We start from the raw sequence: 27,962 nt of genomic DNA, 5'->3' as shown, positions 1-27,962 counted from the left end.
AAAGAATTACAAGGATTGTAGCATCAGGCTGCATCATAAGAAAATTGAGAAGCAAAGGGGGTTTGGATACTTTGAAGCCACTGTATATCAGTAAGAGTAAGAGTAAGAATAAAATTGGCTTCAGTGAGCTGTTTGCGGCTTCATTTAATTTATATATCTATAATCCATTGTTGCCATTGTTACATTAACATTTAAAGATGTTCTTTCTATTGTGATTGTGATTCTAATTGTAACTTCCTATCTAATTCCACTTCGACAATCAATAAAGCTGTTTAATGCTCATGTGATATAAATATTTGTATTTTAATGTGACATCTTTCTATGGTTTGTTCATTTGTATTTGCAGCCTTACACTTTTTTGGATTGCCAAAACACAATATCCCCCTGACCTACACTTCATGCTTGTCCGCTCTTGTCTTTATTCCACGCTCCTCCCTGTAATCAGTTGAGACTGCAGCTTATCTCCCTCCTCCTTCTATAACACCATCTTGTCCCTTCTAACACAGAAGGTGGGAGAGGAGGGATACCTGTGGAAGTACTTTGATGCTTAGTCCTGGTCCTTGCCTCCTCTTCATTCCCCAAGAACAGCCACAGAAACATCATTTGACTTGCCACATAGAACTTCCTCATCTCTAAAGAAATTTAACATTCCTGATTTGTCACTTTCTGCAGTTTCATCAATAAAAGGTAGGAGCTGACATATTAATGTAGAGGGTAAATGGTTACCATTTTTCTAAGCTTCAGTAAATTAATGATTTGCATTTACTGTGTTTTTGAATACTTCCAAGACTGTTGAAGGAGATGAAAAAATGTACTACAAATGTTTTCATATTGTTCAATGACAGATGTTCCCTAACCATAATCAAATCCTGACAATGATAAAATGTAATTCTGTATAGACATGGTAAAACAGAGACTTCTTGTATTTATCAGTTTCTTAGTAGACATGTTTGCATTTTGGGGTATTTTTTATGCATTGATAATTCATTTATATTTGCATTATCTCTGAAATCTGAACTCTACGTACACGTAATATACATTCATAGAGAAATCAGAGTTATGACTGCAATGTCTCCCAATGCAGTACAATTTATTATATATGTACATAGAGTATTATATGTATTCAATCAGGTGTATATATATATTCAAATACACCTGATATTCTTTATGTATAATGTAAATAAAGTATTAAAAAAGCCATTTGTTTCTAAAAATATATTTTTCTCATGTTTAACATAAACAGTAAAAGTGCTGTATTTATAAAACACGTGCTCAAGGGCACTAATTGGTTCCACTCAGGGAATGTTTGTGAGAATGTCAAATTCCATGTTTTTTAAATGGAGCCCAAAGTGTTTTAAAGAGGTGCAGTACGGATATTTTATTTTGCAGTCCTATTAAAAAAATACTGATCACTTAATACAGGGATAGTGAAAGCTGATAAATAAAATAAACAAACCCAGCTATTGCTCACAGAATGTTTTCTGTTTTATTATCATGAACATTAATTTAGGTGGTGAGTTAACTTATTCAGATGCACATTATGGAAATCCCAGACATCTACAGGCAAGGCAATATTTTAATAGCTGCAAAAATTTCCAAGCAATTACAGTTGTCCTAATATCTGAGTAACAGAGAAGATGCCATTGCTAACCTAATTTTGGAAATACTAACTGCACTACAGTTTTACTGGCTGGGGAGCCTATATACTTTTGAAATCACCGGGGCAAATTTTTTAAAGCTCTCCAAAGCTGGAGAAGATAAACTTTCATGAATGAAGCTGGGTGATCCAGCAAACCTGGAATAGATTTCTTAAAAGTCATTTGCTTTTTGTTAGCGAATGTTTTCTATTCTGGACCAGATCCATTCCAGGTTGGCTGGATAACCCAGCTTCACCGATGAAAGTGTATCCTCTCCAGCCTTGGAGAGGTTTAATAAATCAGGCCCACTGATGGAGAACTAGAACACATGCAGATCAGGAAAATCAAAGAAAAAGTGGTCTTTGTTGTCATACTTATTTTTAGAACATCATTGAACAAGTGTCAAATAATGTGTTGCTGGTTGCATAAACCTGCCTCTATCGAATCACTTCTTCACTGGCCAAAATACTTCAGAATCAGGGGAGAAATTAATGAGTGACCCCTTTGGACAGCTAGATAGATATGGCATAGGAGCAGGTTAGTGGTCCGTTAGCAATCCTCACTTTCGAATCAAAGCAAATTTGCTCTGATATGCATAAAAATAGAACTGTCTGCATTTACTGATCATATCTATTGGATACCATGTCCTTTCAATCTGTTTAAAGGATACTATTTAAGGATCATTTCAATCTTGCAGTTGACCACAGCATTCTGCTGCAGGCTCACATGCTCTACCAACTGCTCCCATTCAACTTAAAAGGACTGGGAACCAGTTTGTGCATGTATTTGCATGTGGCTGGTGTTGCTGTTGGGAGGGCTGGTGGCATGGTTCCTAAAAGCAACAAGTAATATCTTAGCATGCAGTGGCTTATCTTCCTCCGGAGGTAGAATTGAGCTGCATGTGCTTAGTTTTCTTGGTGCTGCCAATCACAAACCTGCTTGTACCGACCTGTTATTAATATTCTTATCTAATTTATATATAAAGCACCAACATATTGTGCCTCCTTTTAATTTAAGGTGCGAATTTGCATTGTTTTTTAAAATGCTGTTTTCATCTTTTATCACATATACTGATAACAATAAAATGAAATAATATTGTAAATATAGCTTATGGAAAGCTGAAAATGTATAAAATCAATTTAATAGAAATGGATGGGAAGGTTTACTTTACATGCATATGAGCAGCTGAGTAAATCAGATATCCTTCTGGCTTACAGGGACTTTGTGACTCCCCTGAGCGAGCATTTTCCCTCAGCTGTATCTGACCTTCTTACAACTGGCTAAGCTGACAATCACCTGATAGCTTTGTACAGAATTCCCTGCAGCTCAGCCTTCACTGCCAGTTTATACAGTTCTTCTGGCTTAATGTATTGCCATCTCCTCTGCGTAGGGAATTGGGTTATTCTGTGAACTGAGGCTTGCATGGGAAATTTATAGGGATCTTGAAACAAATCTGTTTCTGCTTATTAGGATGCATGTAATTATCATTAAAGAAGATGACAACAGGAAGATGTCCACCGTATTTAAATAAAAGGAAAATGTGCTGAAAAATGTTTTTCATCAAAGCTTTTCTTCAGTTAGTCAACCCTTACAAGTCTTAATGATAAATTATGTTGTCATACAGCTTTTTTTTTTTTTTTTAAATGAACCCCTTATATCATTAGGAGTAGAGCTGAACTTTCCAATTTAATCAAGGGTAGAGACCTAAGGAAAATGTAGGTTCCTAGATGTACCTGTGTATAACTCCAGCTGCCTTCTTGAGTGCCCTGTTTGCTCTGCAACTGAATAGAAGGATAGAGAAGTTGGGGAGGGCAGATAAGACAGTGACCAAATTCTGGTTAAAGAAGAATTCATATGTATTTAAACCTCAAACATTCATGTATTGTTCTTATGTACAGTTTATGAATTAGCGCTCTCCAATAATCTCCCTGATAAAGCCGGGACAAAACACGTCGGGATACAAGACGTTACCTTACTCGTTACTTGCGATTAGGGTTTTTTTTTGTCTAGTATATTAGGTAATTTTTTCCCAGCTAAATAACATTTTGGGAATGACCAACTTTGCTTTGTATATATTATTATTATTATTATTATTATTATTAAACAGGATTTATTTAGCGCCAACATATTACGCACCGCTGTACATTAAATAGGGATTGCAAATGACAGACTAATACAGACAATGATACATATATATGTGTGTAACTCTAAATGTCTTTTATGATACATCAAAATATTATTTAATATAGATCACCTTGCCAAAAAAAACCCTCCCTTTCTTTTATTTTTATCTAAAATTTTAAAGAGGACCAACCTGGCACACAGGACTTATAGAACCAGGTCATCAATGGCAGTTTACCCAATCTCTGTATAGTTACACTTTAACCTCAAAGACAATGCAACCTGAACCAATCAAGTGTTAAATAGTCTAGATCAGCCTTTCTCTTCCTTTTTAACATGGGGAAACTATGAAATAAACTTTCAGGTACTCGGGGAACCCCAACAGCTCACAGTAAATTTGCTTGGTAGTCATTGGGAAGAATACCTCCTACATTGGTGGCTAGTGGGAAGGATGCCTAAACTGACCTGAGATGCTCATTGCTCAAAGAACCCTAAGCAACCCCTGGAGGATCTCCGTTTGAGAAACACTGGTCCAGGATGTAGGTGTACTGGCATGTGGAAGTAGCTGCTGATTTTTAGCAGAGCACCCTGCAAGGAATAAGGGGCTTCACTGTGAGCTACTTTCAGGTTGAAGCCCGTAAACGGATTAGGGCAAGCAGCTGAAAAGTGAAGTGCCAGGACATCAGATAATCTTGAAGTCAAAGATAAACCATAGGTCAGGAGCAAGTCCAGCAGCAACTGTTAATTGCAGAAGGAAAGGGAAAACTCTGGGGTCACTGGAGACAACAGGAGGCACTAGTGTAGCAACACACTGCTCAAATGCCAAACAACATGCTGCTATGCTTTTACATGTCCACACTAATAAAGAGAGATGCCGGAAAAAAACAAAACTGGTACTATAGGTATATATCAGTATATTATATATATATATATATATATATATATATTACTTTTATTAAGCTTTGTGTCACATAGGCTGTGAATTAGACCTAAAACAGACAGACCAATGAGAAATTATGTAAACTGACGTTTATAAATTTACATAATCTCTCCACTTTGAAGTGTATTCTGGTCACCATTGTCTCTAGGAAGGAGAATGAGGAACAATCTCACATTTTGGGTTGTCACTAAACCAAGGAAAGATGGGCAATCTTTCAAAGATCACATGCCCCGCTGAACACTGTCAAAGAGGCAAAATGTAAAATGTGCAACAAGGTAGAAGAAGTAGAATGATGTGTCTTGGCTCATTCTCGCTTCCTCTTCAGTCGCTTCTTCTTCGGCAAGTTCTGCAGACTTTGGGAGGATCTAGAGCAATGGATCCTGTTTCTCAACCAGGTGACATCCCTACCACTGGCCACCATGATAATATTCTATTAGCTGTGGATGTAGTAATTATAAAAGGGATTCCCTGAAGTCTCAAAAGGCTGGTTTAGAATATGAATGCCACAGCCTCCCCTGTGCATTTTACTATTCAGCGGGCATTAGATAGGAGGGAGTATTTCTACCCATTAGGCAATAGAAATGCTCTCCACTGTGTACCCTAAATTATTATCAATGGGCTCATAGAAAATCAATATTTTCAATATATTTAATCTGTCTCCAAGTCCACAAATATCCTTTGTCTTCTGGCCCTCATTTGAGCCCTGTCAGCTGGGACTATGTCCTATGAAACTACATGTCCCTTGAATACTTGAGGTTTTCAAGAGTGCACATTTTATGTACAACATATGTCCTGCTATTAACCTTAGAATAAACTGTAACCACTGTCACTGGACTTTATGGAAGGATATGTTTTTACTTTATATATGTTTTATTTAAAGACACTCTTGTCTTTAAATAGGTTTTTTTGTGTTATTTGTGTGGGATAGGGGCTTAGTTATATATAACCATGTGACAAAAAGTTAAACTTCAGTCCTACCTCCCATTTTACACAGTTGTACAGGCTCCTCTCCTGTTCTGAAATTGCCTGATAAGATTTTACTGCACACTGTGATCTGTGGTAAGTCAAACAGAGTTTTCCTCATTCCCTGTCTAAAGACTTTTTCTCCAGTCTTCAATCACTGGTATTGATTTCTTTCAGTTATTGAAGTTTATCATCACATAAAATTGTTACCTAGGGTGGTCTGCATGCAAATACAGTAGGAATATCAATTCCTCCACGCCATATATATCCAACCATCAAGACATTTTGACATTCGTATACCTCCACTGCTTGCAACAGGCACTTGGTACTTTGTCCATTGGATGTAAGGACACCAAGGGCCCACCTCTAGCCCAAAACAGTCAGATGAAAAAGGAGCATGCTCTTCACCTCAAGAATGAGGGATAGAGAAGGAAATGGCTTATGTTACTTCTAGACCTAATGCACCTTACATCATGGGAATAGGGATTTTTGTTTTTTTAGAGTCCAGCTTTCAGGGTCAACAGCTACCTGAACAAAGGTATCCCCCCTGCCTTTGCTATGTCTAAAACATAGCAAAATGAACGTCAGATGTAATGTTCTCCCAAGTTTTGTAAATGTTGTTTCTCCTTTTCTGTTTTTATATACCATGTTTGTTCTTTATGTAACTTGTATAAACCTATTTTCTTTAATAAAAACATATTGATTCATAAATACCTGAACAAAAAAACTGCCTACCATTGCCAGTTTGAGCCCAATGATATACAGTTGAATTAAGTCCAGTATTGAATGTAAATTTACAGATCTTCCCAAAACTCTTTCAAAAGCTGTAAGCTAGTGGATACATATAAGTCAAGTTTGGATGAAAATGCTGTGGGCACACAGTGTAAATCATATACCCATACTCTTGTTTCTAGGTTCTGTTGATTTTAGCAAATGCAGAGCAATCGCCAGTATAACATTAATATAATTTACTGTTTTTATTTATAAGATTATAAAGCAAATCATTTCTAATCCAGTGTTTACCATAAGCCTTTTTGCCCTGTAATTTTAACTTTCTGTTATATAAGTAGATTGAAGATTAAAGAGAGTTATTAAATAGTGAATGTTGGATTACTTTTTAATATGTGTACAAAGAAAAGTATTCTTTTAAGATCTGATTTTAGTTTAAAGCTGTTATTTCCAGCCCTGCATTGCCTTCAAAGCCTGCAGATAACTAGAATCTGTGTGGTTTAATCAAGCAGCTTTAAATATAATTTCAGAAACACAGGGAAACTATTTCTTTGCTAAAGTAATAAAATGGGCAATATGTCACTTTCTCTCATTAAAGGGTTGAACACAAACAGGACGTTAAACTTCAAAATTATGGTCTGCTGACATAGTTAGATAATTACATAGTAGGTTAGGTTGAAAAAAGACATAAGTTCACCGAGTTCAACCACTAGAGAAATATATCCCAGATATAAAACCCTATAACCCCTAAAAAACCCCTGGTACAATTTGCTTCAATTGGGGAAAAAAAAATCCTTCCTGATTCCATGAGGCAATCGGATGTTACCTGGATCAACAGTCTCTGATATCTTTACTTTAAAGCCTTAATACCCAGTTATATTCTGTGCTTCTAGATAAACATCCAGCTTTTTCTTAAAGCAATCTATAGTAGTTGCTGAAACTAATTCCTGAGGGAGCTGATTCCACATTTTCACAGGCCTTACAGTGAAGAATCCCTTCCTTATCCGGAGCTTAAACTTATTTTCTTTTCCTCCAGACGCAAAGAGTGCCCTTTTGTTCTTTGTAATGATCTCAAAGTGAATAATGGGGAAGAGAGTTCTCTATATGGACCATTTATATATTTTTACAAGATGATCATATCCCCATAAAACGTCGCTAAGCTGCTCCATTCCTTTTATTAATTTAGTTGCCCTTCTCTGCACTCTCTCCAATTCAACAATGTCCTTTTTGTGAACTGGTGCCCAAAACTGGACTGCATATTCCAGACGTGGTCTGACAAATGCTTTGTACAGGGGCAGGATAATGTCTCCATCTCTGCAGTCTATTCCTCTTTTAGTACGAGAAAGTACTTTACTAGCTTTAGATATTGCAGCTTGGCATTGCATGCTGTTATTTAGTCTATGATCTACAAGAGCCCCCAGACCCTTTTCCATTTCTGACTCCCCCAAATGTATTCCCCCTGGACAGTATGAAGCATGAATGTTGTTAGCTCCCAAGTGCATAATGTTACAATTATCTATATTAAATGTCATTTGCCACTTGGCTGCCCAATCAAACAGTACATCCAGTACTGCGACACTTTTTCTTACTAAAGCATACCTAGCATAGTGAATGGCTTGGTCCCAAGAAATGGCTGCCCATCTTGGGGACCCCTCATTTTTCCTGTAAATTTTTATCGGTGGAAATAATGCGGGATATGCTCTGCATTATATAAATACATTCTAGAAAGTTGAAACACATGCAGCAGTGAATGAGGGTAAGTCATGGTTAACATGATCTCCACAGCATGAAGTTAAAGCCCAACTCACATGAAACAAGAATTTTCCCCAGCAGCATTAATAATATTAATGTTATTAAAAAAATAATAAACAGGATTTATATAGTGCCAACATAATATGCAGCGCTGTACATTAAGAAGGGATTGCAAATGACAGACAAACATTAGGAGGGGGATATGGAATGGTGAGAAGTACTGAGGGTTTCAAGAGACAGAAGAAAATGGGTTTGCAAGTTTGAAAAGATGGATTTTGGGTGATCTTTTAAAGGAGCAGAATGTAGGAGCAAGAGGAATAAGACAAGGAAGAGTCAGGGCAGCTCTACAAAAGTCTTGGAGCCATGCGTGTGATGAGGTTATGAGTGAGGGAGTCATTAGTAGGTCATTGGAGGAGTGAAGAGAGCAGCTAGGGGAGTATTTTTTTACCAGATCGGAAAGGTAAGTGGGACAAGAACTGTGGAGGGATTTGAAGGCAAAGCACAGAGGCTTGAATTTGATTCTCGGATGAATGGAAGCCAATGAAGAGAACTACAAAGAGATGGAGCAGAAGAGGAGTAGTGGGAAGGATGGTAAAGTCTGGCTGAAGCATTCATAATAGATTGTGGTGGATAGAGTCTGGTTGGGTGAAAACCAGGGAGGAGGATGTTGCAGTGGTCCCGGTGAGTACAGTATACAAAAAGGTACAGCTAAATATGTTTATACATTACAATCATAAATTTAACGCTCGGTGCATTACATCAGTAGCTTTCTTTCTTTTTCGGTTTTTCATACTCCCCTGTCTCTTCCACATTGCCATGTTTATTTTGGGCATATCCTCCTCTGGTTTACTTTATTTTCTTTTACGGCACTCAAGAATTTTGTACTCCCAAATCACATTTTTTTTTTTTCTGTCTATTATAAGTAAATGTATTTTTTTTTGATTATTGCTGAAAATAATTTTGATGTAAAAAGGAGCACTTGGTATGGGCATGCATTTGCAGGGTAACCTGATAAATAAATTAAGTGAGAATAATGGTAATTGTTGCTATTATATTAAGAGATGGGATAACCGGTATAATAATGTTCTCTGATCTTATCTTGTGGACTCCTGCTTACACAATATTACGTATCATAATACCCCCTCTTGCTCTTATACTTCTGGAAAGTTATAATATTAGTATAATCATTAATCTACACCGGTTTATACTCCAAAAATATAACTTTTTTTTGTAGCTTAAACTTTATTAGTTTTGTCATAACATCAGCTACAATGTCATTTGTAGAACAAAACTCAAGAGCTATCTTGCCCTCATTTAGAGCAGATCCAAGAAAATGATATTTGATATCAATATGTTTGCATCTTTGATGACAAACTGGAATTTTTGCGAGAGATATTGCACTTTGGTTGTCTTCAAAAATGTTAACTGGCTCAAACTGACATTTACTCTCTAACTCTTTAAGTAACTGTACAAGATATAGACTGTTCCTGTGTTGTAGCAGCCAACGCTATATATTCAGCTTCATAAGAAGACAGTGCAATTGTAGGTTGTTTCTTTGACTTCCAAGAAATCAGTGGACTATTTTTGGTCAGGCTAAAAAAATATCCAGTTGTGCGTTTCTTATTTTGGTCTGAGGCCCAACTGGCATTACTATATGCCTCAAATTTCAGAACCTTGTTACATTTTCTGTAACACAACTCAAAATCAATAGTACCTTTCAAGTATCGTATTACATGTATAGCTATAACCAAGTGTTGTTCATTTGGTCCTGAAGAGTGTTGTGACAGTTTGCTAACTACCCAGTATAAGTCTGGTCTTGTACATGTGGTCAAATAAATCAAACTGCCCACTGTCTCCCGATACCTTTTTGCATCTACAGGATCAATATTGTCATTAAAATCCAGCTTTTAATGAGTCGATTTTGGTTAACAATCTTACATAATACATTTTTCAAGCATTTTGTATATATATTTCTTCTGTCTTATCTTTATTGCCTCACCAGTATGTTCAAAGCTAATACCTAGAAAATAGACAGAGGCACGTAGCCGTAAGAATTAGGCGCAGGGCCTACATGACCAGGTGCTAGGCCTAGCCCAGAGCTTTTAAGGGGTTAAGAAAAAGGCAGTGTTGCTAGAGGGGGCTGGGCAGGGGGAGGTTTGGTAGGTGGCAGTTATGACAATGGTGTTTATAAGGGATGGGCTAGAAGGTCCGAGCTACCCTGGTCATGAGTTTTCCAAGATCTTTCATTTTGAACCTTATTGCAAGCATTGACTTCACATCATTGAGTATTGTTACATTGCTGGCAGCAATGATAAGATCATCAACCCATATCAATAGTATTGCTATCTCATTTTTTGATCGTTTGATATACACACAATGGTCTACAGAATTCTTTACAAGTCCATTTGAGTATAAGTAGTCATGTTGCATTCAATTCCAATTTCTACCTGATTGAAACCATACAGTGACTTGTTTAGCTTGAGAACTAACCTATCATTTGTTTCAGTTTTTATCTCAAAACCTTCTGGTTGATCCTAATAAATCTCACAATCAATTGGGGCATGTAAATAAGCTGTTTTCACATCCATTTGATGTAGGACCAAGTCATATTGTACTGCCATCTGCATTAAAGTGCGTAAAGAAGTAGTCTACTCTCTTTATTTGACTGTAACCTTTTGCTACATACCTAGCTTTGTATACTTAAGATCCATCTGCATTGTGTTTTATTGCATAGACCCATCTACCTCCCACTGAATTTTTACCTTCTGGTAGGGTGGTCAATGTAAAAGTATCATTCTCCTTTAGTGAATTCATCTCATCTTTCATTGCATTTAACCAAACCTGTGATTCTATGGCTTCTCTAAAATTTCGAGGTACTTAATGTGCTCTGTACCAGTAATTATTATTTGTCGGTATCTGATCATTACAATGTGACTCTAGTACATAGTCATCTAGATACTTAGGGGCTTTTCTTTCTCTTTTTGGATATCCTGGACAATGGATGTCTTGTGTCTGGCCATCATCTTTGTCCTCTTTTTTTTTTACTTCAGAAACTAGGCACTCGTTTGTATTAGAACTGGATATGGGGTATACAGTTCTTTGCCCATAAATATCATCATTATTTGACAGATCAGTCGGGGTTTGTCTTTCAATCATACTCTTTGTAATAAACTTTACAAGTCTGTGTCTCAGGACTTTACCTGTGTTTGGGTAATACACCAGGTATGAGGGACTATTTTTGTCATATCCTACAAAAATTGCCTTTCTCCCTGTCAATATGGAGTTTGCCTCAAACGACTAAATAAAACACCTGTTACGAATCATACCAACAGTCATTATTGCTTATGTCCATAACTCTTTTGGTAGTTGACTTTCTATTAGCATGTATCTTGCCATCTTGAAAAGTGTTCTCCAGTTTCTCCCAGCAGTCCCATTTTGATGGGGTGAGTAAGATTCTGAGGTCTCATGCCCTTCTTCATTTTTTGATGTAAATTTAGTACAATTGTCTGACCTTATACATTTAATAGTCCCATAGGGGGCTGTATATGCAGTGAACTTCTCTGTGGCCAACACTGTGCCACTTTTCAGACACTGCACTAAAATAATCATCAGTGAATGCAATGGCATATCTAAATCCATCCTTTGTTTTTGGGTCTTTAGGACCTGCTAAGTTAGTGTGTACAAGTTCAAGTGGGTGTTTTGCTTGGGTGTCACACTCTCTATTTCTATTCTGTTCTCTCTATTTTTAACAAATTTTCCCTGGGTACAACGCTCACAACTCAGGTTAGACTTATCAACCTTACCTTAATTATTCATTCCATCTACTATATTTTGAAGTTTCAGGATATCATATTTACAGTGACCAAGAATTTCATGCCAAGTTTGAATATCATAACAACCATGGCAACTATCATTACTTTCCTCAAAAATGTTCAAATAATAAAGCCTGTTCTGTTGAATTTATTGATAATGAATTTGGTACCTATGATCCAATTCGCTACTGTCTTGTCGGAATTCAACAGATGCACCATTCCTTGTTGCCGCTTCAACTGAGAAAATATCCTTTGGATATGTAGGGATATACAGTGCACTTTGGAATATTGTCTTTACTCGATTTCCCTCACTGTCGGCCAGGCATACATATGCTTCGCCTCTCTTGAGTGCTATACCAGAAGTCTTTTTCCCATCCGTCAACTCCATGTAGTGTTTTCTCTGGCTTGAGTGTGTCGTCAAATCTTTTAATGTCTGTAATATTATGCAATGTTGCTCCTGTATCAACCATTAGTCCCTAAGATATTAAATAGTTTGACTGGCTTTCAGATATTTTGAGGGATAATGTTTGCTCTGTATCATCAGTCACATGTTTTACATTGTCCCGTGCTTTCTGCCTGCAAAATGTCTCCTTGTGTGTGGAACTCCTGCACTAGTTGCACCACTGTGCCCCCCTTTTATATGATTTGCCCGGGCATGTTTTAGCTCTATGGCCCTTTTGATCACAATTGTAGCAGCTGTTGTAACAGGGGTACTTGTTTTCATTACATTATGAGCACTTGGGCTGACCCGGTATTTTTCAGTATCTTCAAAACTTCATAACTGTGTTTTAAAGTCTGAAAAAGACTAATCGTTCCATCACCTTGTATTACATGTATGGCAAAGGGTGTAAATGTCTCAGGGAAGCCTCTTAGAATCATAGCAATCAGCAGACCATCACCTATAGTCTCTCCAGCATTCCTCAGAACTGTAATGGCTGTTTCTGCACATATGATATAGTCTGCGACACTCTCAGATTCAGCTTTCTGAAGTGATGTTAACTCTGTGTATAAGCTAATTATTCGTGGCTTACCTTTGCAAGCATAGTGATTTCTCAGGATCTTCAATTTCTTCCATCATCTGTTGCTTCTCTCATAATCAGAGACAGACTTTTGTCATCTAGGAATTGAATTAACTCAGCATAGGCTTCCTCTTGCTTATTTCTGTCCTCATCTAGATCTGATTCATCTGAAGGCTCATGCAGGATGGTTTCCTAAGAACCAAGAACTTTGTTTCCCATAGTTCATAATTCTTTTCATGTCCATCAAATAGAAGTCTGTTCCATCGGTTTCCTCCTTCTCTCCTTGGCCCATAACCTGTTGCCATTATAATAAGAGATAGGACAACCGGTATATTAATGTTCTCTGATCTTATCCTGTGAACTCCTGCTTTCCTAGGACAGAGTAGGAACTGCACACAGACACCATGCTTCTCTCCCCTCAGGAAGTCTCTCACTGAGAAGAACGACCAGTTCAGCTTTATTTAAACACATTCTCAATAACAGACAGACAATATTGTCACATGACAAAGGTCCAGTATTAGAGATTAAACTGTATAAGAGCATATACAATATTACATATCTTAACGGTAATAATATAATAATGTGTAATCCAGGTAGACTTTGCATGGAAGCACAGCACAATATTATTTTCATTATCATTATCAATTATCATTATCATCAATGCAATTTGCAGGACCACTCCACTGGTAAGTGGGAGATGACTACCATGGATGTTTTTAGGTTGAGTGTGCTGCTGCACCAGAAAAAATATGAAATTTTACACTAAAATGATGAAGTGAAAAATGTAAAAGAGGAAGAGCTGTGCATGAATAGTTGTTTGTACCGTTCATTAATATGTACATGTTGTGACATGGCAAAAGGAGTCATCTTTGAGGTAAGGTATATTTCTCCATGTTTCCTCTCCTATGGGAGAGATTAACCAACAACAGGTCTGCTGGGATTCCAGATCTGGGTTTGCATGTCACTCAGAGGTGTTCTGATCCAGGCCAGTGTTCTGATCCAGGCCACAAGGGTGCTATACCACAATGTGTACAAAAGATTTCTAGTACCTAATCATGCAAGAACCTAGCGACTTTATTGTGTAGAGATGAATATACCACATGGTAGTCCTACCTTTCTAATGCTGGTGGTCCAAAATAACTGCTCCAGAATGCTAAAGCCTTCAGACAGCCCAGTTGTAATGAAAACCTAACAGAACAGCACATTTAGCATCCCTGTTTCAAATTACATTATCACAGTAAAATAAAATGTGTGTTATACATATTTCCCATTGATTCTTTGTAAATGTAGTAGGATTCTCTAATATACACAAAATGTAGGGTTTAGAAGTGTGTGATGCACAGATCACAAGCAAAAACTCTATCCCCCATAAAACCAACCTCAACAGCACACATTTTCTCTCTGCCTTCTCTCCACAGCAGGAAGAACTGCTCTGCCACCACAAATGGACAATGCTGTAAATATGTCCTTGTGTTTGTGTGCTTTGTTTGCTGTTGATAAACTTCTTGGATAAAATAAAGACCATCCTAAAAATATAGTGATCTGTGAACCTGTTAACCCCTTAAAACATGTGGACCCTTTGACTTAGTATATAGGCCAATCCTCAGGGATTTCTTGACTTAGTCAAGGAAAAAAAAGTGGATCCACCCTTCACATATGTGTCCTAGAATACATCGCCCAAATGCAATAGAGCCCAAAATATAACAGGATGAAGACTTCGGAGTTCCTAAGCACCCTCATATGCCAAGTGTGCAAATATTTTTTAGAAAGAACTCCAGACCAAAGGTAGACATTAAGGGGCAATGCTTAGGCAAACATAATATTTAAAGATGTTCCCTAAAAGATAGCCAATCTTCAGTTTTTGTTCACTTTAAGTTCTATTATTTATTCATAGTTCACATAGTGTTAGACTATACTATATACTTTGACTATTTTAAGGTAGGTTATTAGGCATGAACCACAGGGAACATACTGTATTCAAGGCTATGTATGCCTGCTAGGTGTTGCTTGATTTGTGGAAGATCTAGGGTCAATAAGCCTAAAATAAAATCATTTGTTCTGGTGTGTATTACAATACCTGCACAATTTCTCTTTACAAATGTATGCACTCTTTGGGTATGTTACCATTTGTATGTGTGTTTGTGTTATTAATGAGATACTTTAAATGTTTTTTTTGACTGTATTTTAGTATTTTAAAATGTTTATATCACTTAATTTAATTTTTGCAACAAGAAGACTTACAAGTACCCTATTTGATAGCATAAATGGAGTAAAAGGGTTTTCTTTACAGAGGCATCAAAGGTTTATTGGACCTTTAATGCCTCTCCTGCACTCCAGTCAAAAAGAACAAATATCAGGGCTAAGGCTACGTACACATGTGCAAAAATTGTCGTTAAAAAACGAACGATTAACAAACAATCAACGATTATTCACGATTATTTTGAACGATCATACTGTGCACAATTCTGTACATGCTGAAATGATACGATCTTTCAGATATAATACATGCTAGAAACATTGTTTGAACGATGCAGGAAATTACATGTACAGAAGAAAGTAAATCACAGAACAATCCACGATCACTGATCGACTGTACACACAATAGATAGCGAACGATCATCACCCAATCAGATTCTTCGTTCATCGGTGTTGTTGGCCAGTCGTTTTGCACTGTTTTTGTTAACAATTATCGCTGGGTTGGTAACTGGGGATAAAGAAAAAGCGGATTTACTAAACACTTTTTTTGTAGCTCTGTGTACACAAAGGAAAATGGCAGAGCTCAAGTCCAAATTCATAATAGCAATGTCACTGCCTTAAATTGGTCACAATGGCTCAGAATTGATATGATTGAGAAAGAGTTGGGCAAAATTAATGTTGACAAAGCACCAGGACCCGATGGATTACATCAATGTCTACTCAAAGAGCTGAGCACATTTATTTCAAAGCCAATATTTCTATTTAAATATTTTTAGAGACTCTTTAGCCACTGGCATGGTATCAATGGAAGGCCAATGTGGTTTCTATCTTCAAAAAGAGCAAAATCATTACTAGGCAACCACAGACCGGTTAGTTTAACATCCATAGTTGGAAAGGTCTTAGAGAGTTTGATAAAGAACCACATAGAGCAATTTCTGCTGGAAAATAATATTATAAGTGATAGTAATCATGGCTTCAAGAAAGACCAAAGTTGTCAAACAAATTGACTCTTTTTAAGAGGAAGTAAGTAAACAGGTAGACAGTGGAATAGCAGTTTATATAGTGTACTTGGACTTTGCTAAACCATTTGACACTGTACCCCACAGACGGTGAATATGCAAGTTGGGGTCATTAGAGAACTGGCTTAAGGGCCGCATCCAGACAGTTTTAATTAACCACCTGGCCGGTAAACCCGACCTTGGTTCGGGTCTATCGATTTTGCAAAAATCGATAAACCCAAACTTTTCTCACTGTCTAAATCCCCTCACTTACCTGGTCCCCGCTGCGATGATCCAGCGTCGATCGAAAAAAAAAAATACCTTCTCCCCGCAGCTCCTCCCGAGATGTCTTCTCTCTTCTTTCTTCATCCAGCGAGTGCAGTGACGATCATCGGGGTTTCCCGGTGACGTCGCTGCATGCGTCGGTGCGGGCGGGAGGCGGGGCGGGAAATTCAAAATTTTGTATTGAGTTACTTTGCCCTATTCGGACATATTTCTGAAAGGTAAAGGTCTACAATTTAAAAAAAAAAAATTATGAAAAACAGTGTACCGCTTTTGGTACAGAAATCTAGACATCAGTGTAACGCCCAAGTGGTTAATGATTCATACTCTGAATGGTCTAAGGTTATTAGAGATGTACCCTAGGGTTCAGTGTTGGGACCTTTACTGTTTCACATCTTTTTAAATGATATAGAGTTTGTAATCAAAAGTGTTTGCAGATGACACCAAGCTATGTAATGGAATTAAGTCCATACAGAATGTCTATATTCTACAAGCAGACTTGGATGTACTGTTTGATTGGGCAGCCAAGTGGAAAATGATAATTAATATAGCTAAATGTAAAGTTATGCACTTGAGGGCTAACAACATGCATGCTTCATACTGTCTAGGGAGAATACATTTGGGGAGTCGGAAATGGAAAAGCATCTGAGGGTTCTGGTAGATCATAGACTTAATAACAGCATACAATGCCAAGCTGCAATATCTAAAGCTAGTAAAGTACATTCTTGTATTAAAAGAGAAATAGACTGCAGAGATCGAGACATAATCTTGCCCCTGTACAAAGCATTGGCCAGACCACATCTGGAATATGCAGTCCAGTTTTGGGCACCAGTTCACAAAAAGGAAAGAGAAGGGGCAACTAATAAAAGGATTGGAGGAGCTCAGCTATGAGGAGAGATTAGCTGAACTGAATCTATTCTCCCTTGAGAAGAGATGTTTAAGGGGGGATATGATCACTCTGTATAAATATATAAATGGTCCATATACAGAACTCTCTTCCCAAATATTAACTTTGAGATCATTACAAAGAACAAGAGGGCACTCTTTGTGTCTGGAGGAAAAGAAGTTTAAGCTCCGGATAAGGAAGGGATTCTTCACTGTAAGGTCTGAGAAAATGTGGAATCGGCTCCCTCAGAAAGTAGCTACAGCAACTACTATAGATTGCTTTAGGAAAAAGCTGGATGTTTTTCTAGAAGCACAGAATATAACTGGGTATTAAGGCTTTAAAGTAAAGATAACAGAGACTGTTGATCCAGGTAACATCTGATTGCCTCATGAAATCAGGAAGGAACTTTTTTACCCATTGAAGCAAATTATACCAGGGTTTTTTTTTTGCCTTCCTCTGATGGACTTTTATCTTTGTGTTGTAGATAATTAATTACATTTGCATTTAACTAATGCATCCACTATATTTAAGGACTGGTAAGCTGCAATGTAATACATTTTTCTTATTGGTTTTAGCTATTCGTTAAAATTATCATATATAGAGGAACCAATCATCTCCCTGTCCAGTAGGCACCTCCAAGTGTTTTCATGTTTTGCCTATATGCTTATTCAGATGGCAAGTCATACCATTGGGTAAATGTCACATTTCTATAATTGGTGCCCTCTCAGTCATTAATGGGAGTCATAATAGGTTCCCTTATTCCCCCGAAGACTTGGACAGAGCTCTTTATAGAAAAAAAATGACTATGTCTATAAATGCTAGAAGTTACATACACTTACAACCTTACTCCCCTGTTATCAGAATATACCCAGGTTCACTGTAAGCCTACTGCTAAAAAATTAGCACTCACTAAATTGTATTCAAGTCCAAGCTTATTCTTCTCCTGATCTGGGTGACACTATAAGGGTAATATGTGTTTCCCATTCATAATACATAATCTGCTACATGTATGTGTGTAAGATACAGATGACCAGCTTTGCAGAAAATAGATTTTATGCTACATCAAAGCCTTGCTAGCATTACGTGTTTAATGCACTTTTGTGCGTAACCATTTTGTATGCCGAATTTCCCCTAATTCCATAATCCCATAGAGCAGATGTGAAGAATCTGTTTAATGTGGTGCCCCTTTCGCCAAACACATTAAATATAAACAATGCTAAATTTCTTCTCTAGAAATAATTTGAAGCCTAATTAAACCCTTAATCTAAAACAGCTTGACACGTCCCAGGTACATTAAGACAAAAGGTATTCAATGTTTGTTGATTCATTTATTTTTCAAAGTAGAAAATGCTGTATTTTGTGAGTTGCTGCAGAGAGGGACCCTTTCTCATTGTGGGAAAGCAGTGGTCTCTTTGCAATGGTTTGGGCAGGTCTATATCTCTGCATTCAACAAATCTCATGCTCACAAATGATTGGAGAGCTCTGGCTCTGATTCTGTAGGGGTTTTGTCGGACCTCTGCAAAGCGATCATTATTTCACCAGCTAGGGCAAAGGTTTATTCTGTATTATGCTGGTGGGACACAGACTTTGGCTACTTTAGGCTATGGCTGCTTTAGAAATAAAGCAAACTGTAAGATGTCAAATATCTGGAATGTATTTAGATTGTTTCAATGGAGGGGTTCAGGTGTACTGTAGCATTTCAGCAAAACTAAGCTGTATGCATTTAACACAAATTACATTGTGCTATTTCTTAGTGCTAATTTACCAAGCAAGATCTGAAATATGATGGTTATTTTTATCCAGGCAAATGCAATTTTTAGATCTGATTGGCATTCTTTGTTCAAGGGTATATTACATTATAAAATTTTCAGTCTTAAAGCAGAACTAAACTTGATGGGTAGTGAGCTTCTGCAATAATTGGCAAGTATGGCTCATACTCACCTGTCATCCCTGCATCCTAGGAAGGATTGCACAGTGCATAACTGGAAGTCACCAGAGCTTCATTTCATTTACTAAGCAAGTGAAATCGCGACTTAAAGGTGATAAACATGTTACATTAAGATTTCTGAGTGGAAAATGTTACTCATGTTGTTATGTTCTAACTCAATTAACTTTTCTTTTTACAGAGAAAATGCTAAAGGGGAACTAAACGTTAAAAAAAGAAAATTTGAGCGGACAAGCTTTTGATTGGAGGGGGACAGGCAATGTCCCTTCTATAATAACTGTACCTGTCTGGTCGCAATTTTTTAATTTACACTCACGGGTTACAGGTGCTTCCATCTTCATCTGATCACCTTCTGAGTTCCCAATCTTTGGTCATCTTTATTGGTATATTTATTGAATAATGTAACTCCTACACATGAAGCATTCATTTGTTCAGGGCAAATTTTTCAATTTTTGTATGCTTGAAATTTTTTATTGTAGAACTATAGTTCTACTTAATTTTTCCATACTATAGCAGGTACCAATAAAATGCCTGATAGTCTGATAGCCATCATCAGGGTTGAGTAACTAAGCCAATAACTCCTTATAAACACAAAAAACGTTCTTCAGCAATGAAGAGTTCTTTATCTTCTAATCAGAGCATTTGGAAATGCAGCTTATTAATTGCAAAGTTTCAATAAAAGAAAAGAGGAAAAGGTGCACAGGATGCCTGATTAATTAAAGCTCTTCTAGGCTGGGGAAGATAAACTGTAATATGAGAAATCTGGGTGATTCAGAAACCTTGAAAATCTTAAGAACATGATTTTGCACACATGGAATTACTAACATACAGATATTGAACTTGACAGTTTGGATATAGGAATTACAAAGAAGACAGAATATAGCTTTCTAGGTTTTAGGATATAACCACCTATGTATGTTTATTTTAAAGTGGATTTCAAATAATTATTTTAAATAATTACTTTGTAATTATTTGTAATATTAAGGCTAAATTCCTACCAGAGATTTTAGTTTTTTCCCTTGCAATGGCATGCAGTTAACCTCCCTAGCAGTATGCATATTAAGTATTTAAATGTAAAAGCCGTACATTTAAAAATACCTAGTATTTTAAATTTCCCACCTGGTCCCGCCTCTCTGTCGCACAGTCCCACTCCCAGCCACACATTTGCTGGCATGCCAGGCAACTGCTTCCCCTGGCCTTGCGTCCTCAATGTCACACCCCGGGATTGCAGATGCCAGCTGGGCATCGCCAGGTTACACAGATGCCCGGCTGGCATCACCAGGGGAAGAAGATGCCGGACGTCGCTGGAGGACGCCGCAGGCACTGCTGACCAGGTAAGCTTTTTAAACTCCCTGCTTTTGGTATGGATAATTCACCCCAAGCCACACTCGGGATTACCGCTAAGGAGGTAAAACCACATTTTGTTGTTCCCTAAAAAAAGGTTAAAGGGTTAGTTATTGCTTCCTTTTGTCAGATGCTTCATGCAGCATCCAAGAGCAGTTTTCTGTCCTAACCTCCTCCATAAAATTGAGTTGGAACCACTTTTTACTACTTTGGTATCCATTTTTAAGTGCTTTTTAAAGAGCAGTTATGGGTCATAAGCTTCTGGCTTGAAGATTTATGAGAGTCACTGCCAGAGGATCTGCTAGGGTCTTGAAGCACAATGGGAGGTAATTAGGTCTCATCAGGTTACACGTAATTAGGTTTATAACCTCCTTCTTAAGGTGATTGCAGACGAATTAAAGCATTTGCCACAGCATAGTAAAGTACTGTCCATCATACTTTTTTTTTCATTTGAACTAAGTTAAATTTAGTTGGACAAGTTTAATTTTTTGGACAAGCTTTCATGAGTAGACCCACAAAAGCTGGTTTTCAAAATTGTTAGTGCATCAAACACTACTGGTTGTCAATAAAATAAGTTGGGAGAGAATAGACTTTTTTCTATTTTCAATCTTATCTCGTAGTTATGTAATTATATGTAACTATGAGTCACTGTAAGATTTACAATATGTATAGGGACAATCCTTTGTTAATACATGAGAGCATTATGTAGGCAAACTCGCTGGCAGAGTTGTATTTGCATATTACATTCTTAATATATAAATACATACATACATATATATATACATATGTAATGAATAAGCACCCCCCTATTCAGTGGTTCAAAATTTGGTATATTATTTACTAAGATTAGAAATCTTATGTAATTTTTCTGTTTTTATTTTACAGCAAATGTATTAGGTCACATAGGCCTAAATACATACAAAGGCCTAAAGACATAGAGTGGAAACAAATTTGTTTCTTTCATAAAACAAATTAATGAGAGCAACAGACTTAGGATCAGTCTTACAAGCCAACAAAAGCTTAGCCAAAAATAGTATGCATTAATTCTATATCTCTTCATGTAATCCTTCTTGCAGCTTCTAAACACATCTTTACAAATCGTGAGTTATGTCTTTTGTTCCCAATGCTTTGTAAAACCCTTTTTAAAATATTAAATGTTAATCAATGACTTAATGTCTAACTACAGTAATACAATCATACAATGGGTAAGATATTACTGTTTAATATTAACCTTTACTTGTTACACAGCACTGTACAATAAAAAGGAGCTGCAGATGACAAACTTGCACAATGAACAAATACAAAACATTGGCAGAGGGAGAAGAGGTCCGTGCCCACCAGAGCTTACAATCTAAGCCTATGCAGCCTATACAGTGGTTCCCAGATGTTCTTCACTGATAAGTCTTGGCAGATCAGTGAACAACCAAATGCTGTACTTTCTTACAGAGAAGGACACATCAGAGTGATCTTCAACTGCACACTGGGGAACGCATTTTTTGTTGAGTTAGATTTTGCATTTGTTTTTTACTAATTTTTGGATGGTGAATCCAGAAATGACCCCAGTTTTTTGCTATCACATCAAGTTTTTACGATACAGGGTTATTTGTCAAAAAACATACACATTTTACATACAATGAAATAATAACTTGAATGTTCTGTTTATTTAAATTTCTTATGTTCATACAAAGGATTTTTTGTTACTCTATGACTTTTTTTTTTTCAGTAAAACATTTGAAAACTACTCAAGTGTGTGGTTAAGGTTAAAATTTATGCTTATAACTTTTCCTGGAGTGTTCAGTGTTAGGACAATCCCGCCGGATGCTCCAACAATAGTCAGCCATCATATGTACATCCCATCTACCCTGATACCGTCTTTCCATGACCTTCAAATCTTGGTGGAATCGTTCACCTTGCTCATCACTGACTGCACCACGGTTTTCCAGAAAGTTATAAAGATAGTTATGAAGAAAATGCACCTTGATGCTCATATTGCAACCAAGCATTTTGTAGCTCTCCAAGATTTTCTGGACAATTTCTGTGTAATAATTTGCTTGTGTGTTTCCAAGAAAGTCCTTGACAATGGCTTTGAATGATAACCAAGCATTCTTGTTGACTTTTGACATTGTACAAATGAAATGTTATGTTTAATGAGGTGCCGAATCTGTGGACCATAAAACACACTGACCTTAATTTTTTCAAATGACAGGCTAGGAAATGCCAACATAGGGTACTTGAAAAAGTCTCCTTCAGTTGGCAAAGCTTTAAGGAACTGCTTCATCAGGCCCAGTTTCATGTGCAGAGGCGGGAATATAATATTCTTTCTATCAAAAGTGGCTCATATAGAATGTTTGGATCACCTGGTTTTAGGGCAGATCTTGGAGCCCAATTTCTTTCCACCCAATGCCTCTCAGGAGCTCCGCTGTCTCACATGCACAGATAACAGGGATACTTGGTGTAGCCATGTTGCTGACCAAGAAGTAAGCATACCATTTTAGGGTCAACACAGATGACCCAATTGTGTGGGTGATATTGCAACAACTCAATGACTCTCTTAATGTCTGCATATTCTTCACTGAATGGCCAATTGGGACTAACCCAAATATATTCTCATTGTGTGGGATGACATGCCTAAAGCTCCCTTTGAGCTATCGATGAATAGTCACCATTCAGTTGAGTTATAGATTGGAATTCTCAATTCCTCTATTAAACCAGGTATGTTAGGGACATACACAAAGCCACTGTCAGTTCTAAAGTACTGCAGAAATGCAATTTCTCTGATTCGAAAGTACGATAGTAAGTTTTTCTCACGCGGTCCTGATTCTAGAACTTCTGAAGCCTTCTTCGATAGTCCCAAATCACATGCCAAATCACTCAATTAATACTGATTAAATCCCTTACGAACAGATTCCTCTTCAATTTCAAACTCTTCATCATTGTTGTCACCTAGTTCATCACCATAATCATGTTCTTCAAGAGAGGGTAATGTAATGAAAACCGGCACTGGGATTTCATTTGAATGGGCCACTGGTCGTATAGCCGATGGTAGACTGAGATATTCTATGTTGCATTTATTTTTCTTGTTATATCCTGAAGTTTTCACTATACAAAAGTACTAGTTACTGAAATGATCTCCTGGCTCTCGCCAAACCATAGGTATACAAATGGCATCTTATCACCCTCGACACACTGGTTGCACACCTTATGAGGGGCCCAAGACTTATCTTGATCACCAAGTTTAACTTTGAAATATGCCAAATAGGATTGCTCTACAAATGTGCTGATGTTCGCCCTTTGACTGGGAATGGTGAAACTGCCACAGATATAACAAAATGAATCAGGGCTTTTAGGCACTTACAACGAAAAACAGCAGAACCGGACATGACCTGAAAGAAAGGAAATTCGTGTGTGAGTAGCAAAATACATTTTTCTTATTCACTACGTGTAGCAGCGCACAACCTCTGACCATATTTGTGTCTTGCGTGTAAATGAATAGCTTATACAAATCCACGCTACAGTATCGCAATAATATAAGCGGTAGAGAAAAAACCTGACATGATAGAAGAAAACTAACTGCTCTTTCAGAATCAGCATACCTATTTTAGTGTAAATAAGGTTAAAAATTGAAGTCAATAACAAATTTGTTCAAAATTGTTCCCCAGTGCTGTCTTCCCCACTGCCTTTTTCATAGTACTGAACAACTGTGTGCGTACAGTACTCATTTGCACTAGTTGTGCTATAAATTATTGTTTCCAGGAACACAAATGTCTGTACACACAGTAGCCTAAACAAAGAAGGAGTGAAGTACACAATAGGGGGATATGGAAAAGATAGCTAATTAGTAATAGGTTAAATAACAGATAAAGATAGATAGGCAAGTTTCCCAAACCCCCAGTCCACATCCCACTAGTGGGCCACAGCAGTCTGACAGGTGGGCCGTGGGGTCAAGAGAAGGACCCCGCTTGGGGGGCGCACCGGCATGGGCTGGGGTGGGCATGTTCTGGCATCATGACGTCATTCTGGACCACTAGTGTATACTGTCTGAGTGGGCTATTCAGGATAACACACCAATAAATCCACCACAGGATGAAAAATATACAAGCAATAAAAATACTTTAGGCCATAAATCCCCAGTAACCTACTGTGTTTTTTTTTTTTGGGATAAAATATGGAAGGGCTAAAACCAATGGGCCTAATATATTAAAGTTTTGCAAGATTGAAGAGGATACACTTTCATCGGTGAAGCTGGGTGATCCAGCAAACCTGAATGGATGTTAGCAAATGTTTTGAATCCTTCACTCTTGAAAGTATATCCTCTCTACCAATGTCTACAGCACACAAAGTAATAAAAAAGTCACAGTTTTTGAATCTTCACAGGCACATGTGGTGAGAGAAAGTTTTGGGTTTACATACACTTTAAGTTTTTAGAAAGATTTTTTTTGTATCAGAAAAATATTACCTGTGTAGTCCTATGCAAAAATTCATATGGCCTTCCCAAACTGATATTTTTATTTGGGCCGGGGATGGTAAGTTAATTCACCCACTGACTTGTCAGTTGAATTATTACTTTCTTGACCAGTAAAAATATGTATTTTTATTAATATATCAAGGACAGCTGTATATTGGTGCCACATCACAATTCCTTCATAAAACTCCAATGGACTTTTTAGGCACCTTTAAATTAATTCACATCGTCTAAATATTTGTAAAATATTAGTCAATTAATAATAAAATATGTCTTTCATTTTCAACATCTAAATGGACAATATACATATTGTAACAGCTGGCCAAAGAAATCACAGGGTTTTGTCCAGAATGACACGTACATTTGCCCGAGATACTAGTTATGCAGAATATTTTTCTGTTTAGTCAGACAGTTTTCCTTTTGACTTGAAGGTGGGGTTGAGGTACCAGGCTAAATGACAATGAGCTTCTTGGCCAGGTGGGGGAGCTAGAGAGGCCTGGGTATGATCAGGTATAACTGTCTCACCTGAAATGCATCCTGGAAATTAGGCTGGGGATATAAACTCCCAGCCTGCCTATTCCTGTGGCTCTGTTCTTGGCTGGTGAGCTGGGAGGAGTGCCAAGGTGAACTATGAGGAAAGATACAGACTTTGTTGGAAAAGCTGTATGGTTAGGGCTTTAAGAGTCCTGCACAGAACTAGATTGGGCTAGTTGACCTATATGATATTTGGTGGCAGATCACAGAAAAAATGAATATGTATATTGTCTATTTACATGTTCATTTTAAATAAAAAATTATATTTTACAAATATTTAGAAAATGTGGATTGATTTAAAGGTGGCTTAAAAGTCCATGGGGATTTGAGGATGGAATTGTGCAGCAAAAATATGTATTAAAAATTCAACAGCCAAGGGTTTAGTTAATAACCATGTTTTTGTGTTTTAATTTTCAGGTCCAGGATAACTGCATACATCATGGCAAACAACATTCACAACCTTTCCACTCCTTCCTGCCAAGAAGCATTGAACTTAATGTACATTGAAAAGACTGTTCCTGGCTGTTATTCCTTGACAAAAAGTTCTTCAGCTGTGCCCTGTAGTAGTCTTGGAAGTTCACAAACTAAACCAGAATTGCATAAAAGCCTTAACAGCATTCCTTGTGTGCCCAAGTGTGATGAGAACAGCATTCAGCATTCAAAAAGCTCCAACTTGTTTTCTACTCAAGACACAGCAACAGATCTGTGTCAAATCAAACCAAGCTGCAATCAACTTTCAGGAGAAAAAGCAGAAGAGCAGTCACAGCAAAAGAATCACTACTTATCTGCAGACTCCTCATTGGCTATTACAGAGCCAGAGATCACACAAGGTTTTGTCAGATACAATGTTTCTGAAAATATTTCAATGCTAGGGCGTTCAGAAACATCAATATATGAAGCTGAAAGCCTTGAAAAGTTGGACATCCCAAGCACGATGGTCCAAAAGAGCTATTCAGATTACTGCTGTGGACGAAGAAAATCAGTGCCTCGTTCTGTCAATGCGCACAATAAAATCAGTGCCACATATTCAATATTATCCTCATCTAGCAGTACTTCTGGGTCTGGCAGTGATAGGACTTGTAATCTCAGTAATGTAACACAGGACTCTGGAATAGTTCACTCACTATCAAATATTCAGAATAACCTAATGGATGCCATTTCTCCTGATGGAGATCACAATATTCCCCTTTGTCATTTGGATAGCAGTTCCATTCAGCACAATATAACAGTTTATGCAGTGCCTGGAACACATCAACATGGGATTTTAGAACCAAGAAATTCTGCCAATGGTTTTTCAAATAAACATGTGTATAGTCAGTCACACTACAATATACCTGGAGTAATGTCCTCTGATAACATTTCTGAAACTAAGCTCCCTCCCCAAACGATGGTTATTCACAATAGTTGTTCTGTGCAATGCTGCAGGAGCCATGAACCCATGATAAAAACAGATGACACTATCGCTGCATATTGCCACTCTATGCCTATACCATCTGTTCAACTCTCCGCTGGACAGGAACATTCGGTCGGAGATTCAGGTTCTCAGTCACAACTGTGTTCCCAACTGACATTTTCTGAAAAGTTTGCTTATCCAAAACTAGTATCATCTGCCAGTGAATCTGGACTTGATGCTAGGAAGCTAATAAGATGTGGACAGTTTACATTTCCACAGCCTCTTCAGTCAATTACAGAGCTGCATTTAAACAGTTCTGTAAAGGGGAACAATAACCTTCTTCTTAAAACCATGAACAATTCAGAAGATGGTCTGCAAATTAATCCAGGTGTAAAGATGAAAGATAACTGGACAATGACATCTTTGAGTTATGTATCAACAGAGCAAAGACTCCCACTTAGCTGCAAAGATGCGGAAGTACAAACTATCATTATTATGGAAAATAAATCAGTGTCAACCGTTCCTTGCCTTCAGACCACTGGACAATCCCATTTACACCCTGAGACTGGACTAAGCTTTAACCTACAATGTCCACAAACCCCTGTACGTGAGGTACGGTGGGATGATGAAGGGATGACATGGGAAGTCTATGGAGCTGCAGTAGACCCTGAAGTTCTAGGATTAGCCATTCAGAAGCATTTAGAGATCCAAATAGAACAACATATGCAGCCTTCTGAAATGTCCGGTGAAATAGAACAACCTCCTAAAGGGAAGAGGAGGTCATTGAGAACTGTCATACGCTCCCTAGGACAATCTAAATGTTGTGGGAGGACAAACTCAGCATCTGAGTGATAACTAAAACATATGTAGCTGTTGTTAAAAGTATTTGCTAGTTTTCTGTAATCTTCACAATATTTTACACAATTAAACACCAATTTACATTATATTA

At 37.4% G+C, this 27,962-nt stretch overlaps 1 protein-coding gene across 3 annotated transcripts; it reads left to right on the top strand.

Moving 5' to 3' along the window:
* The first annotated feature begins 501 nt into the window (after positions 1-501).
* GPRIN2 (G protein regulated inducer of neurite outgrowth 2) lies at positions 502-27,962 on the top strand. 3 transcript variants are annotated; one of them, XM_072424069.1, is made up of 3 exons: positions 502-687; positions 19,462-19,663; positions 26,038-27,962. In XM_072424069.1, exon 3 carries the CDS (start codon positions 26,060-26,062, stop codon positions 27,863-27,865), a length of 1,806 nt encoding a protein of 601 aa, XP_072280170.1. In that variant the 5' UTR covers positions 502-687; positions 19,462-19,663; positions 26,038-26,059; the 3' UTR covers positions 27,866-27,962. The 3 variants fall into 3 exon arrangements, with proteins under 3 accessions (XP_072280170.1, XP_072280169.1, XP_072280171.1); XM_072424068.1 differs by lacking the exon at positions 19,462-19,663; XM_072424070.1 differs by lacking the exons at positions 502-687; positions 19,462-19,663 and adding an exon at positions 22,604-24,029.

The sequence above is a fragment of the Pyxicephalus adspersus genome, chromosome 10, assembly GCF_032062135.1.
Source record: "Pyxicephalus adspersus chromosome 10, UCB_Pads_2.0, whole genome shotgun sequence".
Taxonomy (NCBI): domain Eukaryota; kingdom Metazoa; phylum Chordata; class Amphibia; order Anura; family Pyxicephalidae; genus Pyxicephalus; species Pyxicephalus adspersus.
This window is presented reverse-complemented; position numbering and strand designations above follow the sequence as displayed.

Excerpts from the sequence above, each read along its gene's own strand:
- GPRIN2 (XM_072424068.1), top strand. The coding sequence starts at position 26,060 with ATGGCAAACAACATTCACAACCTTTCCACTCCTTCCTGCCAAGAAGCA.